Below are 16,245 nucleotides of genomic sequence, written 5' to 3' on the forward strand. Positions count from 1 at the left end.
AAAAAAGAAATGCTGCTAATGCATGTACAATTTGGGGCAGTGCCATAACTACAGTAAACCTTATTATTTTACTAAAAGGTCAGGATGTACATGCATAAGTAAAAAAAAATCCATGCAAGATACAGAACCAAAAGGAACGTTGGTATATTTTGGGTGTGAATAAATATTCAATGTGATATCTCACCTTTTCCTTTGCCTTTGCCCTTCCCTCTGCAGCCTGCACTGCGTGCATTGTAAGGAACATCCTCAAAGCTCTTTGTCTTGGCATTGTATGCCTGCAACGGTGAGGCAGGTCACAGCAGGCCATCCAAAATGATTCACAAAAATGCGTTCAATGGAGCAGGCTTACAAAGAGGAATACAATTAAACACAGTAACCAGTGATTTTTGCTCATAAAAGACTCGTGTTTTATATGAATGAACAAAAAATAACGAACAGTGACCCATTTGCCAAGAACATAAGTAACCTTTAACAATGTAAAAATGTATGGCAAATGTATGACATTGCTCCACAAATCTGGATGTTGTCTGATGATGCTAGTTGTAATTACTGGTCAAACATCATACTGAAATGTAAATGTTGTGGGTTTACTCTCCAATACACCGGTGTGCTGTACTAGTAACGAATTGGAATGTTTTATTTATGTGCCCAACTTTACTAATTGGCTGTGTCGGGTGGTGGCAGGTTTAACGATACATTTATATTTACGCGATCTAACCCAAAAAAACTCTTTTGGATAACATGTCAGGAAAGCCTACGTGTTAAAATGTATGACAGTGGCTTACACAATTGTTTAATGCTAGTGTAATTCACTTGGGTGGGGAAATCAGGGTCTACGATGGTGCATGACAAACTGCAATCTACCGGCTAATTCTGAGTGGGGGTCGGGGGTTTGTGTGGGAGGAGAAAACTATAGTTGCCCAGAGAAAACCCACGTGAGATAAGATTCTCTTAATGTCCACAGGTAGCAACTAGGAACCTAGTTGCTGTACCAATTCGATATGTTTTACTCAAGACAGTTCAATCTGTATGATCCAAACCCACCACCACCTTAAACCGCATCCACACAAACCATAGCAGACGCAGATACTCGATGCACAAATGGAAAATTGAAAACTCTCCAGTGTGCGACTGTGGTCATCCAGACCAGACCATGCAACATATAATGTCCGATTTACAAATACGAAGGAGCCATCACAGCGATACACTCTGCTGCTCCTGATGTGGCTATCTGGCTTGGCCACCTGAACGTGAAATTGTAGTTGTTGCTCTGCATCTACATCAGCCATTGGAAAGAAGCAGATTTTTTTATAAAAAGGTGAATTTAGCCCTAGTCTGGTCGAACACCGAAGCACATCCCCAATGCGTGGTCGTAAGTCCACAGCTGGGAGCTGTGGGGGTGTGGGAGGGGGGCAGCATGGAGTTTTGGTTGCATCACCTCAAGGAAGTAGAAGCGGTCGGGCCCTCCCTGCGAGTACTCGGCTACAGACTCGGGCAGGTCCTCTCCGTACTCCACGCGGCATTTTCCCTGCACGTTGCGGAGCTCCACGACAGTCTCCTCGTCGCTCCAGTACAGCAGGTTCACGTCACCATGGAATGCTGCGCTCATGCCCTTGTGCGTGTTCTCTGGCCTGTGGTGAGCACACACATGCATGCACGCACGCACTTATAATGCAGAAACGCCACGTGCCCGACAGAGCCAGTTTAGTACTGTGCCGTTACATTATGTTGTATTGCTTTTTTAGAACATGTAAGTGAATAAAATTTGGTTTTCATGGAAGCAATATAATAACACAATCCTGCGGAGGGAGCTGGTTGGAACGTTGGGTTGCTCGGTCAATGGCCAGGGTCAACGGCGGCGTGGTGTATTCCGCAAATATGGCCGACTGTGAAGGCGGGCACAAGCCGGCGTGAGTAGGTTAAACGTTGAGTTTTATAAGGGCACCACGGGGTGACCAGCCCCTCCCTACCCAGCCCCACCCCCCACCCAGCCCCACCCTCCATACCCTCCCCACCCAGCCCCTCCCCACCCTTGTCATCCCTCCCATTTTTGGATGCACGACGGCCGGACACAATAATCCCCTGTGGGCTGGTGTAACCAGGAGGTTCCTACCAGTATAATTTGACCAATATGTAGACTTGCAATTGCTTACTCATACCACTGCTGTCCCCAGAGCTTCCACTAGTGGGAGCACTAGAGAGTCCCTCTAGGGGGTATTTGGCCTGCACACTGGCCAGACATCTTGGAAGATGTGGGAGTATCCACACTTTACCCCACCACACGTGACGTATGTATGCATGTCCAACGTTGTCACATCATACGTGGCCAAATGTGCCAATCGAAGGTGTGACCTGCCCACTGACAAACTCTTTTCCATAAATCCAACGCAATTTGAACATAGTGTACAACATCAAATACAATTGTTTCGTTATATACTTGACCAGAGATACAAATGATATATAAGGTTAGATGAAACCCAGAAAAATAACTGTAATGAAACGCACTCAAACACAATGACACCTGAGAACACTCAGGGCATTCTCATATAGCTTGTAAAAAGGTCTGAAATTAATTAAATTTCTGTGGGCAATTATTTGTTAAATAATAACCCCATCCCTATTAAAGGGGCACAAGGAAACTTCAAATCAAGATTGAAACCTTTTACGTTTGCTCTGTAATAGTTACAGGCGAAATATTAAATTTTCACGACTTAAACTCATGGACTGAAGCATGAAAATCTATAATGTGATATTTGTAATGGTCAAGATTGTGGTTTGTAAATATTTAGACAACTTTTTCGGCTCAATTCACAAGACATCAGAATTTTTTTGGTATAATTTTCTTGCTGGAAAAAAAACCCCACCTCTTTTTTATTCTTACAGACTCCGAAGCAACATCCGCACCGCCAACTTGCCACTTAGAACCCCATTAACGTCAAGCAAGCTCTGTTTCACTTTCCGAGTGAAGACGTCAGGGCATTTTTAATTTTTAACTGACTCTTAAGTGGTCCTACTGCTACAAAACAGCTGTGTTTTCCTGCAAACTCACGCCACTGGGCGGTAACAATAGCTTTCATACTGTGGTAATGATTTCTACGCTAGTGGAAATGGAATATTTTCAGGCACGGACATGATCGTGCACCATTGGGAATCTGAGACTACACTTGGATGTATGTTGACAAAAATGAGATGTAAGCAATCCACATTATAATCAATGGCATAAAAACTTAGCTCAGTGATTTTATACATTTATGAAGTTTACTCGCAAAGTCGGTAAGATTTGCTGGCTGAGAATATAACCCCAATATATTACTGCCAATGTATGATAGACTCACAAAGCCCCAGGCAAACACTTGTGACATTTAAGCAACTGGTTAACACAATTACAGCTGTCAAGCTGATGAATATAAGAGACTACATTTTCAACTTCAAATCTAGAATACATTTTTAGTTGTTTGCCAGCACAGCTTGAAATACTCCACAGTTATTACTCCTCTGAATTTGCAAACCTAAAAATCAACTATAAATGACATGGTAGGCGTGTTTTTAGTCTACTCCAAAACTATATATTGACTTCCAACCGTGCCTACAACACAGGTTGCTGCTGTGCCCTTAAACAACAATGCCGAGGGCCAAGCAGTAGAGTTGACAAAATGTTTGAAGGTTTGGAAGACATCAGAAAGCACAAATTCACCTGTAAAATTTGTTGATTTTAAACTTGATGTCCGTCTCGCGGTTGTTGCGTTTGTTGCAGAAGATCTGCGAGATGCGGCCCACACGGTAAGGCTCGGGAGCATCCAGGTTGCTGCCCTTGATGTAGTCCGACGACTTGCGGTAATACTCTGGGTGTACATCCTCATCAATGTCCTCCTTCCGTGGAGCGCGCTTCACCGGCGATGCTGGCTTTACGCTGCAAACAAATGGATCTTTTTTATCATCACAGTTGTTGAGGACAGGCCCTCAAAGCCCAAAATGCCATGCGGCCAAAAATAAACAGCGCTATTGAAGGTATAAGAGTTATTATGTTTGAGCTGAGAAAGGTTATAAGAACTAGGAGACCATCGGAAGCAATTGCATAGTTGAGCAGTGGGAAGAAAGAAGCTGAAAAAGGAGTGTTAACTGCAGCGTGGTGGCTGAACACTGAATGGATGGGACGAAACAGTGTGGGTGGAAGAATCAATGAAGTTCATAGGAAGAGGAACCAATCAATGCAAGACCAGCTTATCCCAAAATGCATGCCATGTGAGGGCACACAAAGACTATTTTATGATATATTATTTTATATCTATATATAACTTGGACCATATTGACGCACAATGGTAATTATATTAGAGGTTAATTTAATACACCCTAAAAAGGCACACATTAATAACGTTATTAAACTCTTGAAAAGACTCGCCGAGTGTCAAGACACCATTAAAGAGGGGTCATAAACTAGATTGTTGGGACAATTCCTTTTTAAATGAGGTTTGCATGTGAGAATACCTTGAGAAAATTAGGTGATAACACTTAAAAGTTAGCACAGATGAGCTACAAACCCACGTGCTTGGGAGTTGTCACAAATGTCAATATGATCTACGAACCTTTGCATGCTAAGAGTTGGATTATAGGCAATGTGCCACAACACCCAGCATTGATAATGTTATGCAGAATTACTGGGTGCAGGTGTTACGAGGTTTCTAAATTCTTTACTTTTTTTACACCACTTGCAGAGTACGCTATCCACAAGGATAACGTGCTGTGAAAAACTACAATATTTTATGTGATAATTTTATTACATTTAAAAATGGCTTGCACATATTTGCCTTATGCCAGTTTTATTCCGCAACTACCTTCACTGGTGTTTGATTGAAAATGTCACTGTCCAAAACTCTTAACATGCATTCTTCTGGACAAGCTTTAAAAAAAAAACACAATCTGACCATCTGACAGGAATGCTTAATGGGCTTCGCAATGCTTTGCAAGCTTTATATTGCATTAGTGCTGTACACATAATGCACGCATACCTTTTTAAAAAATAAGCATTGATTTATAGCTGTGGAGATGTTTATAATTATGCCAGAGCGGTAAATGGAAGTTGTTTACATTGAGAGCTGTTTTCCATTGAATTTCAGGGAACTGATAAATCCATTCTCGATTGCATTTCAGAAAATCCACGAATATAAATGAGGAAACACTGGCACACATCTATATTTTTTTTAACAAGAACCATTTTGCAGCATGCTGAAGCACTTGCAGTTCGAATAAACTGCGTGCATTAATGCACAAACCGTGACTGAACAATAAGTGAACGAGAATTAACATGCATGGCCAACACGATTAGCCATGTTTGCATATTCACAAACCTATTAAAGTTCATGGTGCAACAATGAATTAGGTACCATTGTGACTAAAGAGGTTGGTCCTCAAATGTTTTATTTTAGTTTAAACAAGTATAAAAACAGCCCACAAAATACCGTGCAAATTTTTGGCCAAAATATACTTCATGAAATACGGTAAGGGGCTCGACATCCGCTAAGATTCTGTTCTTGGAAATCGACATAAAGTATTTACAAAAGCAGATTCTATGTTAAGTTCCCCATGTTTGATGGATAAGGGGGAAAGTGACAATGTTTGATAACATTAATTATGTACTATACACGTAAATAACATCCTTATATTTAGTTAAATTGTAGAGTAATACAAATAGATAACACAATGGAAAAAAAACCCATCAATTATTTATTCTGTAAATGTGCAAGTTTTATTTACTTTGGATTATGGGGGAATGACGATTCTAATTTGGCGGTCATCGATGCACTTGACGCCACACTCTCCCCAATTGCCTTCGAGAGTTATTTATATAATCGGATTGTTGACTCGTCTACCATGTAATGGCAGCCAACAGCTGACGCACTATCACCACGAGAAAGTCTATCAAAAAACGTAACTTTTCGAGATAAACTCATTACATTGCTCTGCCTTTTGCTCCTACTCTCCCTTCCTCCATTTCACTTGACACTTAGAGAACCCATGATTCGAAATAAATCAATAACCACCACAAATAAGGCAAGAATAGCACAAGGCAAAAACACTTGAGTAAAAGCGTGAGCATTTGCAAAGCAGCACACTGGCCAACATCCACTGCTGTACTGCGCAGGTTCAATACTACTCCCCATAATGCGATATTGCCAAATCAAGGGAAAAGGTGCAAAAGTTAACTAGTATACAAATGTAAAAATCACAAATAATATAATCAAATTTCGCTGAAAAAAAATTAGCGAATGAAGAGGTTATACTGTACTGAATGCAAAAACCTTAATATCTAAATTTTTTGCCTAAAACCACACCAGTATAATTATGAAATGTAAAAAGAAATACTGTACTGTGATATCAAATCTTACCAGGAGTAACATGGTTAAAAGTTACCGACTGCCTTTTTTTAATATGTACTATATATATTTTTTAAAATATATATTATATTCCGAAAACGTTCTGCTGGTGGAATTCCTGGCTCCCTGGCCATATCCCTGGTGCATGATGACGTCACTCGCATCTCACAGTGTTGAGCAGGGTTCGTGCGTCATGCAGACGCCATTGATGCCTCCTCCCGCCCCCGGTCCTACCCTTCACCCCAGCCACGTTTCCCACGCAAATGTGTTTGATACGCTATCAAACTATCATCATACTACTTGAAAAAAAATTATCTATGGCTCGAGTTTTCTGGTTGGCTGCTAGCTCAGCTCCTCTGTACCCAAAAAATAACTCTGTTGTTAGCGGCTATGGGCTGTTGCCACCGAAAATAGCTGGGCAATTGGCTTTATGGGATTTTCTGTAACAAATAAACATTGTATTGAAACGGTGAAAGACGTTCGAAAGACAAATCACAGATATCAACACCGAAGAGGTGGGGGCAACGAATACAGAATACTGACATGGTTCATTTAATAATGCTCCAACTTTTCAATTTGTGCTAATAATATAATTAATTCTATATTTGAAGTTTTCGTGACTGCAAGGATTCATACTCTTAGGTTTTTTCGGTAAAGTCACGTAGGTATTCTTTTATTATTTATTAATTTTTACCTACGTGACTTTACCGAAAAAACCTAAGAGTAGAATTAATGATCTCGTGAGAATATTCTTTAAATCAAAGAGCATTATAAAATAACTCACTACATATTATCTTGAATTTTATTATATAAAAAGCTAATAATTTTTACTGCTCCGAGTACAGGATTGTAAGCAAAGTATGAACTTGCCAGCTATCTCTTATTTTCCGTTGCAGAGCAACACACGTCCCTTGGATGTGCGTTGTCCGTCGGAACGGGTCATGTCGGAGGGAGGGGGAGGCGAACATCAAATATACAGTGGGCTGGTAGTCATATCTTTAAAAAATATATAGGCCATAATAACTCATTGCAATATAAATAACAGAAAACACCAGAAAATAAGACTAAGATTAATTCAAGTAATTTTGTATGGAATCAACTATGGGAAGGCATTCCCCCCTTGTTTACAACCCTGAGCCATTGGTGAAAATTTGATATTCCTGTAGCAAGGTGCAGTAATGCATAAGAAACCAAAAGAGGACGTGCCACCGAGTGGAAATAATTTTTATCAACCCCAGAGGAAAGAATGGCCAAGTCAACCTTACTCGGAATTTTAACTCGAATCTGCAAGCGGTGAGCTATAATGGATGCACAACCACCCAAGCGGAAGGTCGTAACTAAACAATACAACTCAACAACGTGGTGAACACATCAGGGGACCTAAAACAAGGCCAGTTTATCCACACTTTCTTCACAAAGTGGTTGCTCAGCCCAAGTCCCAAAATACCAAGTTGCAAGCAAAAAAAACCAACACTTTTGGAAGTACAACAGATAACACAGTTAATGTTTCCTTAAATGAGCCAGGTCATAAGAGCCTGGGAACAGAAACAATGTGAAGACATTCCAAAATTGAGTACTGTGAGGAAAGAAGCATTGGTGCGTGTTTTGATCTAAAGTATAGCGGTTGAACACAGTATATAGATGAGGCTAAACAGTAAAAAGTAAAACTACGTTTTATTTTACTAGGGAAGGCCCACAGCGATATAGCTCTTTTTCAGAAGCAACCTGGCCACAAATGATAGTTCAACGAAGTGGCTTATCATGTGCAAATTTAGCACAGCCAAATACTGCAAACGCACGTTTCAAAATGTGGAGGGAAAAACCGGAGGACCTGGAGAAAAATCCACGCAACCACAGGGAGAACATGCGAATTCTAAATATACAGGCGGCAGAGTCAGATCGAACCCACAACTTCCTGTCTACCAGGCAAAGTAGTTAACGTCTCGTCACCGTGCCTGGTCGACAAGTGTCTTCAACGTAGTCGGAATAATCAATGAGCGAAGTTCGTGAGAAAGGTAACAGAGGAACAGCACTTGCAAGAGCAAAGATAAAAAAGTGGGAGAAAAATAAAAAGACAGTTCCTTTTGAATGGTGGCAAAGGCAGCGTCGCGTGGCTACCTGAAGTTGAAGGCGTCAGGCATGAGGTAGACCCCATCCCCGACTCGGTAATCGACACCGTCCTTGAGCGCAAGCATGTACGTCACGATCGCGTCATCCTCCGGGTCATCCAATCGAGTCTCCACGCACGGCGTCTCCCGTTGGTTCAGCTCCGACAGCCGCACGCAGCTAGCGCAAAACCTACACATGGGCCAAACAAACACAACAAAAACGGAGTTGGTCAGTGCCAGGGTGGGAGGCAGAGACTTCCTACCACTCAGACGTAGAACGCAGGGCCATCAAATATCAAGTAGTGACACGGTACGGCATTAATTCACGATGTCAACTTATGATCACCGTCTGAATTGCGAAGCTGCCTTCAAAAAGTCTGTTAAGTTACATTTCTTCAGCCCTCGTTAATAAATGCATTTCTTTCACGGATCATATAATGTGGCACAAAATGTAATATACAGCTTGACAACATTACAAGAACCACCCACACACACACACACGTACTTGTCTCCGAATGATTCTATTATTAAAATAACACAACGTGAAGTTGAGGGCTTGACACAGCAGCAAATGGTCCAATTGAAGGTAGCAGCTAGGATTATTAAGCAAGGGCAAGCAATGATAAAGCCACATTATACACACGTACAACAAAGATGGAAAATATATAAACCGAAAGACAATACCAACCCTTGATAATACCAATTAAAAGCCAGCCGATGGAATTCGGGGGCTACATGCCACCCTGTTAGCGTACGCATTAAGCTTACAAATCGTCTGAGATGCAGGTGTCCCTATTCCCTTAGGTGTCCACGCTTTCATTCTGTCCTATTCAATGTGTAATCACCACCACAAAGTATGCATGAAATGATTCAACCCCGCTTCTATATGCGACTGGATGAAATGTCACAATTCAAATCAAAATCTTGTTTTGTCTTTTACTTTTCACGTATTTTCGTGATCGTTCCAACGACTTGCTTAAAGAAACAAGGGTGTACAAATTTGCAAGGTTCAAATGATTGAACTCTCACACGCACAATACTATGAAGGTATCACGATCATAGGAAACAGTTTTGATTGACGAATCGATTAACATCGCGACAGTTATGTTGGTTGCGAGAGTTCATGCTGGTGTTTCATTTAGTTTTCTGTTAATTATACGTCGCGCATAGATGTCACAAATTAAATCTACACTGTGTACATGTGGATGCTTGCAAGATCCTCACTTGAATTTGTTTTCCTCAGCAGGCGTCACTTCGGGAGGGCTCTCGAATCTCGCGTACTCCGGGTCGTACCACAGCTGGTAGAAGAAAGATTTCTCTTCGTCGTCTTTGCTGGTCTTTTCTTCTTCTGTTTCCATGCCACCCTGCACAGCAAGCAAAGTTACGTCCATGTCACTGAAACAGGACACCCTCCTAGCCTGGGATAAGACCGAGATGTCATGATGGCAAAAGTCGCCGATGCCACCACAACCCTCTGCCAGGTCCCAGATTTGCTACACAGTCGATGGCCTTCAAGATTTAGCATGGGCATAAGGGACATTTAATTTCCCATACATTTCCCTATTATCATTAACAATTTACGATTTGCTTTTTAGTTAATATAAGTACTCTTTATTTTGGTAATTTATACCAAACAAACTTGTCCTGCTCATGACCAGGAAAAAAAAATATTATTTTTTAATGAATAAACGTACTTAGGAGAGAGCAAATGAAAAAGAAGTATAAATAAGGTACATGTGACAAATTCCACAGACAGCTCTAATCAGAAAGCATACTATGAATACAATGCATGTTTACAGTACAATGTCAGTTATCGGTTGAGTAGAACATTTTCATTTCGAAAACGGGAAGCTGCATATGAATAAGAACATATTCTATGGTTCAACGGAAGAATATTCTATGGTGCTTTCGGTAAAGTCACGTAGATAGAACAAATAACAATAAAATAATAAAAATAAAGTTAATAACAATATCACGACGTTGAGATTGCAATACAAGCGGTCGTCATCAGAAACAGGGAGGTTAGCCTCTGAGGGCAAGCTGTTTATAAAGGTTTAGAGATGGGTGGGGCAGCTAACGTTAATGTAGAATGACTTAAAATGAAAGTTAAGTCAAAATTGAATAAGGACAATTTTGATTATAATTGGGTATAATTATTTTCCAAATTATTAATGTAAATGCATCCATGGTAATATTACCTAACTTATGGACTTCACTTAAAATAAGAACATAGTTTCAATAATTCTTCATACCTGGAGGTTTTAGCACCACCCAGTGGTAACAGTAGCTTTGTAAGTTAAAGTGTATATTGTACAGCATGAGCAGTGGTATCCACATAGAGCATTATTTAGTAGTAACCGCAAAAATATACTGATCACTTTACGAAGTAATTATCTAATTTTATTTTTGCACATTTGAAAAGTCACCATTGCATCTGCGACCGGTCTACTAGTGATCGAGAGCTTAGTTCGAGGGAGACGGCTGTCACTTTGTCGACACGTCGCCCGTCTCAATGCGCAGATTCCAACAAATTGCACCACTTCAGTTTGCGGTCGACATTCGAAGTGGACTGCGACCCTCAAAGGAATGGTGCAGCCTCCATGGTTGCCACCCCATGATCCGTGGATTCAACAAATCACTCGAAAACACTGGCATGGCAGCAAGAGCAGTTTATGTGAATGCTGTCACAAGAGGTCACACGTTTGACGCAACGGTCCTTCGCTTGCTATGCGCGATGAATGAATAAATGAATATCTCATTTCAAATTGGTTTAGAAACATCGAAAGGTACACACACATGCCCACAAACATAGTAATAGATTTTTCTGCACTGCCCTCTGCTGCCCATAGCATAGCACTAAACTACAATGGCAATAATATGACCACTGACGCACACAGAATGAGCCACTGTGCGCAATGACTGCCACCCACCTCCATGAAAAAGTTTGGCGAAGGGGCCTTGTACGTTACGGACACCTTCCCGTACACGTACGAGAGCAACATGTCCTCGCACTCATCCACCAGGAAGAGCTCCAGCGGGTCTGATGTCTCCCCCAGCACCGTGTCCGGGCCGCGGCAGAACCAGTGTGGGTGGAACCACTTCTCCCCGTTCTCTTCTTCCCACATGGACGTGATCCTTCAAACGGGGGAGTAGGGGGACACAATTCAAGTCCAGTTCATCCATTGCACGCTGTTAATCAACGACACACCGTATTAGGCTTGGAGATGTGCAGCACGCAGCCAATCTCGCATCCTAGGTCACCATCTCTTACAACCTTTTGTCAATCCACCGTTGGATTTCGGCCTCCCCTATGTCATGCAGGTGGTTGAACGCAGGGAGCATAGGGATGGAATCAAGAATACAATACAAGATCGATTTTGCTTTTGACCACGTAGCCCCACAGCCACTTGTGGCAACCTGTAAACAGTGGGAGTTGCCCATCCAAGCAATAAACCTAGCCGTCACGCTCAGCTTCCAATATCTGGGTCTATTGGTAATTAATTACATGAATACATTTATAAATTCACTTTTTTTAGGCCATGTACACCAGTACTAAACCATACAAATCCAGAGAGAGCAAAATACCAGTGTAACATTGCATTAGTTAACATGTGGAATACAAGGCTTCGACAACATCTCGATCTACAATGCAGTTAACACACACACATAGTATGCCTGACATTTATTTTAAGTAAATTATTCATGTTCTGGTTTTTAACATGCACAAATCAACATGACATTTATTCATGGCCACTGGGAAAACATTTCAATATTGCTACAAGCCAAGGGCCAAGCGTAATTAAGAATATAATATTAAATTCACAGCTCTAATTTTGCATGGTGTGTTTTGGCATGTCTGATGTTAAGCTTTCATCATAGGTCAGATCCAGAACCGAGGAAGATCCCCGCACGTGAAGCAAAACGTCATGTCGATCAACGTGCAATCCAACCAGAAAACATGTCGGAGAACTATACATAAAAACCACGAAAACCTATGCTGTAGTACTTTCGTTAGGTACCCTCCCTACCTGGCTGGGAAGAGAGGCTTAGAAGGGTCATCTGGACACACGACCACACAGTCTCCAACACCCAGCTCCTCATCATCCAGACGAACACGCTGGAAGTATTTGCGTTCGGTTTCCGTCTTCACCACATGCGTACACACGCACAAAATAGCAGTCAATGGCACATGCTATGCAGTCCATGGTCAATCAATACAATGGCGAGGCAGATGACATCTCGCCACCTGGGTGCCCTATGCATGCAATGCATAAACCTTACCTTCTGAGGCTCTCCAATCCATGAAATCTGAGACTTGGACTTCTTCTTTTTCTTGATGTCGGTCACTTTCTTCTGATGGATCTTATTCACCTCCTCCGAGTCGGACTCCTCAAAGTTCTCATCTTCTTCAGCCTCCTTCACGGCCATATTTGGACACCTGGTCGAACAGCAGCAGCAATCCATACCACTTGACAACCCACGCGATACGAATACGAATGTGCAAATTGGTATAAACAAGGTGGCTAATCTAGTCAGAACTTGGGGAGAAAAAAAAAAACATATGAAGGATGATGCTAATTAATGTAAACATGGGGTTGTCTTTGGAATTATTTAATTAGCAGTATTGAAGCTGATGGGTAGATGTCAGGGCAAAAACATTTTCATATTTGCAACTCACCCTTTTTTGCAATCCTTTGTTCAATGTATTGTCTTCAAGAGGACTGGTTTCAAATAGCAACACAACTTTATACTACAGGTTGGTTCATATTGGATCATCTTTATAAGTTACTGTGCCCATATTCTTGGTTCTTTCGGTAAAGTCACGTAGATAGAAAATAAATAAATGGAAAAAAACCATGACGTTTCGATCGCAACACAAGCGGTCTTCATCTTTTCTCACCACCTGATGAAGACAGTGTTGCAATCGAAACGTCGTGGTTTTTTATTTATTTTCTATCTACGTGACTTTACCGAAAGAACCAAGAATATTAATTCCTGTAGTCACGAAAGCTTTAAGTCAAAATTTACTGTGCCAACCCACCCCTTTATAGATGGGTGGACGGATAACAATGCGTAACTGGTTTCAACCTTAGTTGGCAAGGATAGACAATAACATAAATCTAAACAAACGCTGGCCAAAGATTTAACCCGACTAAAAGAATACAGGCAGCGAGAGAACTACGTGTGTTCACAGAATGCAATGGGATACGCACTTCCGGTTCATGCAGGCTTGCTTGAAGCGTCCAATTCCGCCAAATTTAGGCATGACCTTGCAGGTTGAACATTTCCCACAGTCTTGTTGCTGGCAAACCTACACAATAAAACACACTTTTAGGAACCTTGTCACCCATCTATATCTTAACAGATCCAAAGTCAGAACAAACTAGACCTCGGTCAATATAGAACATATTCAAGCATATTATTTACACTATTCAAATGTAACACGAATACATTCTAAAATATGCATTTTGACCTTGCCCTACCATACCTGACTTACTGATACGATACACAACCAACTAGTGAATAATTTGGATATCAGAGCTCGAGTGGCTCTGATATAGGTCATTTATAGGAAATGGCACTTACATTTTACAATAATTTCAGTCTTGGCTTGTCCTGCAAATAATTAGATTGCAATTTGTGACAATGTATGAAATATAAAGAGGTGATGATAACGTAATAATCATGTGCCGGTTCACGACCTGTGTGATTTTTGCGAAATCGTTTCAATTCTGGGTCACGATTTCATTCAGAAAATCAATGAACTTTCGGAAATAGTTACTATACTATTCAGTTGCATGAATCTACAGAAAGTGCTATTTATGCAACATTTATGCTAACAGACTGAAGTATGGATGTATACAAATGAGCAAGACAAACAGAATTCATTCCCATTGCAAACATGAATTGTGACAAATCTGTCAAATTTGTTGCACGGATGAATATGGAAATGTCGAGTTACTATGTAGTATATATCAAATCGCTCACAAAATCCGCATGGAATCATGCATTAAAAGGATGTATTACTTATGACTCACACGTTGTAGTTTTTTAAGACCATATATCAGATGCATTCATGCATGCACGCATGGTGAGCATTAAGTGTGAATTTGAAAGCATTAAAATGAATCAACGCATTATTACAGCCCCTATATCTCAAAATTTGCTCGACTGTAAGGCAGAGGAGAGTTGACCCATCACAGCTGCTTTCTTCCAGCACAGCGTCGCCGCTGTTGCACAGCATTACCTCGCAGACCCCACAGCGGCGGCGCTTTATCACATTCTCCTTGTCCCGCTGCTCTATCTGCTCGTCAAAGAACTCGTCGAAGATCTGCCGAACGAGCAGCGTGGTGGTGGCCTTGCTGGGGCCCTTGGCGTCCTTGGCGATCTTTGTCGGGTGCTTAATGGTCTGCCTACGCTGGGCTCTCCTGCAAGAGAGAGCATCAAGAATGGGGGAATAAACAATATGAAACAATGCGAGATTGTAAAGACCCTTTAAAGCATGTGGTATTTTCATTCAGTCATAGAAATCTCTGCCTCCCAAAACTTCATCAGCTATTTTTTCACCTCACAATGCATGTCCTTCACTGACTGTAAAAGAAAGACAAATCCAGGCACTTTTCGAAGGGAATTCAATTTTCCTTCCCAACACTTGTAAGAAGGTCATTCCAATACTAATAAAAAATGCTTTACAACATTCAACAAAGGACACATTTATGAATTTTATTTTGCTATGCACAGAACATTTACAGGCTACTATTTTACAGCACCATTTTAACCAGGTTTCCATGCATACCTAAATGGCACCAGTCGTCTTCATGCTTGTCCAGAGTGTAAAGGGGTTAAAGGGCAGGTCAAACCTCAATCTGCGCCTCTTCCCCCTCTGCTGATCTGCATTTAACCGGTAGTATAATTGTATAACTTCAACACCGGATACATTGCTACTAATAATTTGCTTTACTTAGCCAAGCCACGATGGATCCTTTCAGAAGGGTCCGACACATTGGATTTTTGTTTATTTCCATAATCGAGTGCTTTGCATTGGGTGGAACCTGAATAAACCCATGACTCTTATGAGTCAACACTCAAAAGGTGAATGTAATCTATTGCTATATGGTCATCTCTTGACCACCTCACAGCCTAAACCAAGTAGTAACCAGGCCAATCCTTACTTAGCTTTGAAGATCTGCAAAGATTCAGGATTATTTTGTCGTAAAAAAAAAAAACACTACTCACGATAAATGGGCCCCCCATTAGATTTTGATAGTACATGGAGGAGATGGTGTCATCGTATCATCTACATGCGTCATGACCAAAAAAAAACCTGGCGCCTCTTGTGCCGAGCCAGTCTGGCTCTGTACGGCTCAGTTGTACAGTGGAAAAAGAGAGGCACCAAAAACAGAAAGGGAGGAGGCGCGATGGTGCCTGCACACACCGCTTCCCGAGTGTGACGCCGGCCAGCTTGATGAGGTCGCGCATGCAGGGCGTGATGATAATGGGCGGCTCGTCCTCGTCTCCCGCCTCGTCGTAGCTCTCCACTTGCTCCACAATGAACTGCGCGTGGCGCAGCAGCGAGTCCTCCGTAAAGCGCGTGAAGCTAAGGCCGCACGGGGGCACCGTCGTCTAGTGCAAGAAAATGCAGGCAGATGGAACGAATGAAAGCCAAGTCATTTCATCGCTCACTCACTCATTTATCATCTCACAAAAGGCATTTAGAGGCAATTGCCTACAATCCATTTTTGATCAGTAATCTCACATCATAATTT

General features: G+C 41.5%; 1 protein-coding gene across 3 annotated transcripts in view; it reads right to left on the reverse strand.

Annotated features, from left to right (window-relative positions):
* LOC144937913 (DNA (cytosine-5)-methyltransferase 1-like) overlaps positions 1–16,245 on the reverse strand; it is a 54,922-nt gene that overhangs the window by 23,871 nt on the left and 14,806 nt on the right. For all 3 annotated transcript variants that reach the window (XM_078865516.1, XM_078865515.1, XM_078865514.1), the window contains exons 14-24: positions 15,915–16,102; positions 14,727–14,907; positions 13,693–13,790; positions 12,761–12,917; positions 12,508–12,623; positions 11,410–11,614; positions 9,704–9,843; positions 8,490–8,669; positions 3,695–3,910; positions 1,439–1,631; positions 185–275 (exon numbers count right to left, since the gene is read on the reverse strand). In XM_078865516.1, the coding sequence (XP_078721642.1) occupies positions 185–275; positions 1,439–1,631; positions 3,695–3,910; positions 8,490–8,669; positions 9,704–9,843; positions 11,410–11,614; positions 12,508–12,623; positions 12,761–12,917; positions 13,693–13,790; positions 14,727–14,907; positions 15,915–16,102 (1,765 nt within the window). The remainder of the gene's footprint in view (positions 1–184; positions 276–1,438; positions 1,632–3,694; positions 3,911–8,489; positions 8,670–9,703; positions 9,844–11,409; positions 11,615–12,507; positions 12,624–12,760; positions 12,918–13,692; positions 13,791–14,726; positions 14,908–15,914; positions 16,103–16,245) is intronic.

Source organism: Lampetra fluviatilis, chromosome 20 (assembly GCF_964198595.1).
Source record: "Lampetra fluviatilis chromosome 20, kcLamFluv1.1, whole genome shotgun sequence".
Classification (NCBI taxonomy): domain Eukaryota; kingdom Metazoa; phylum Chordata; class Hyperoartia; order Petromyzontiformes; family Petromyzontidae; genus Lampetra; species Lampetra fluviatilis.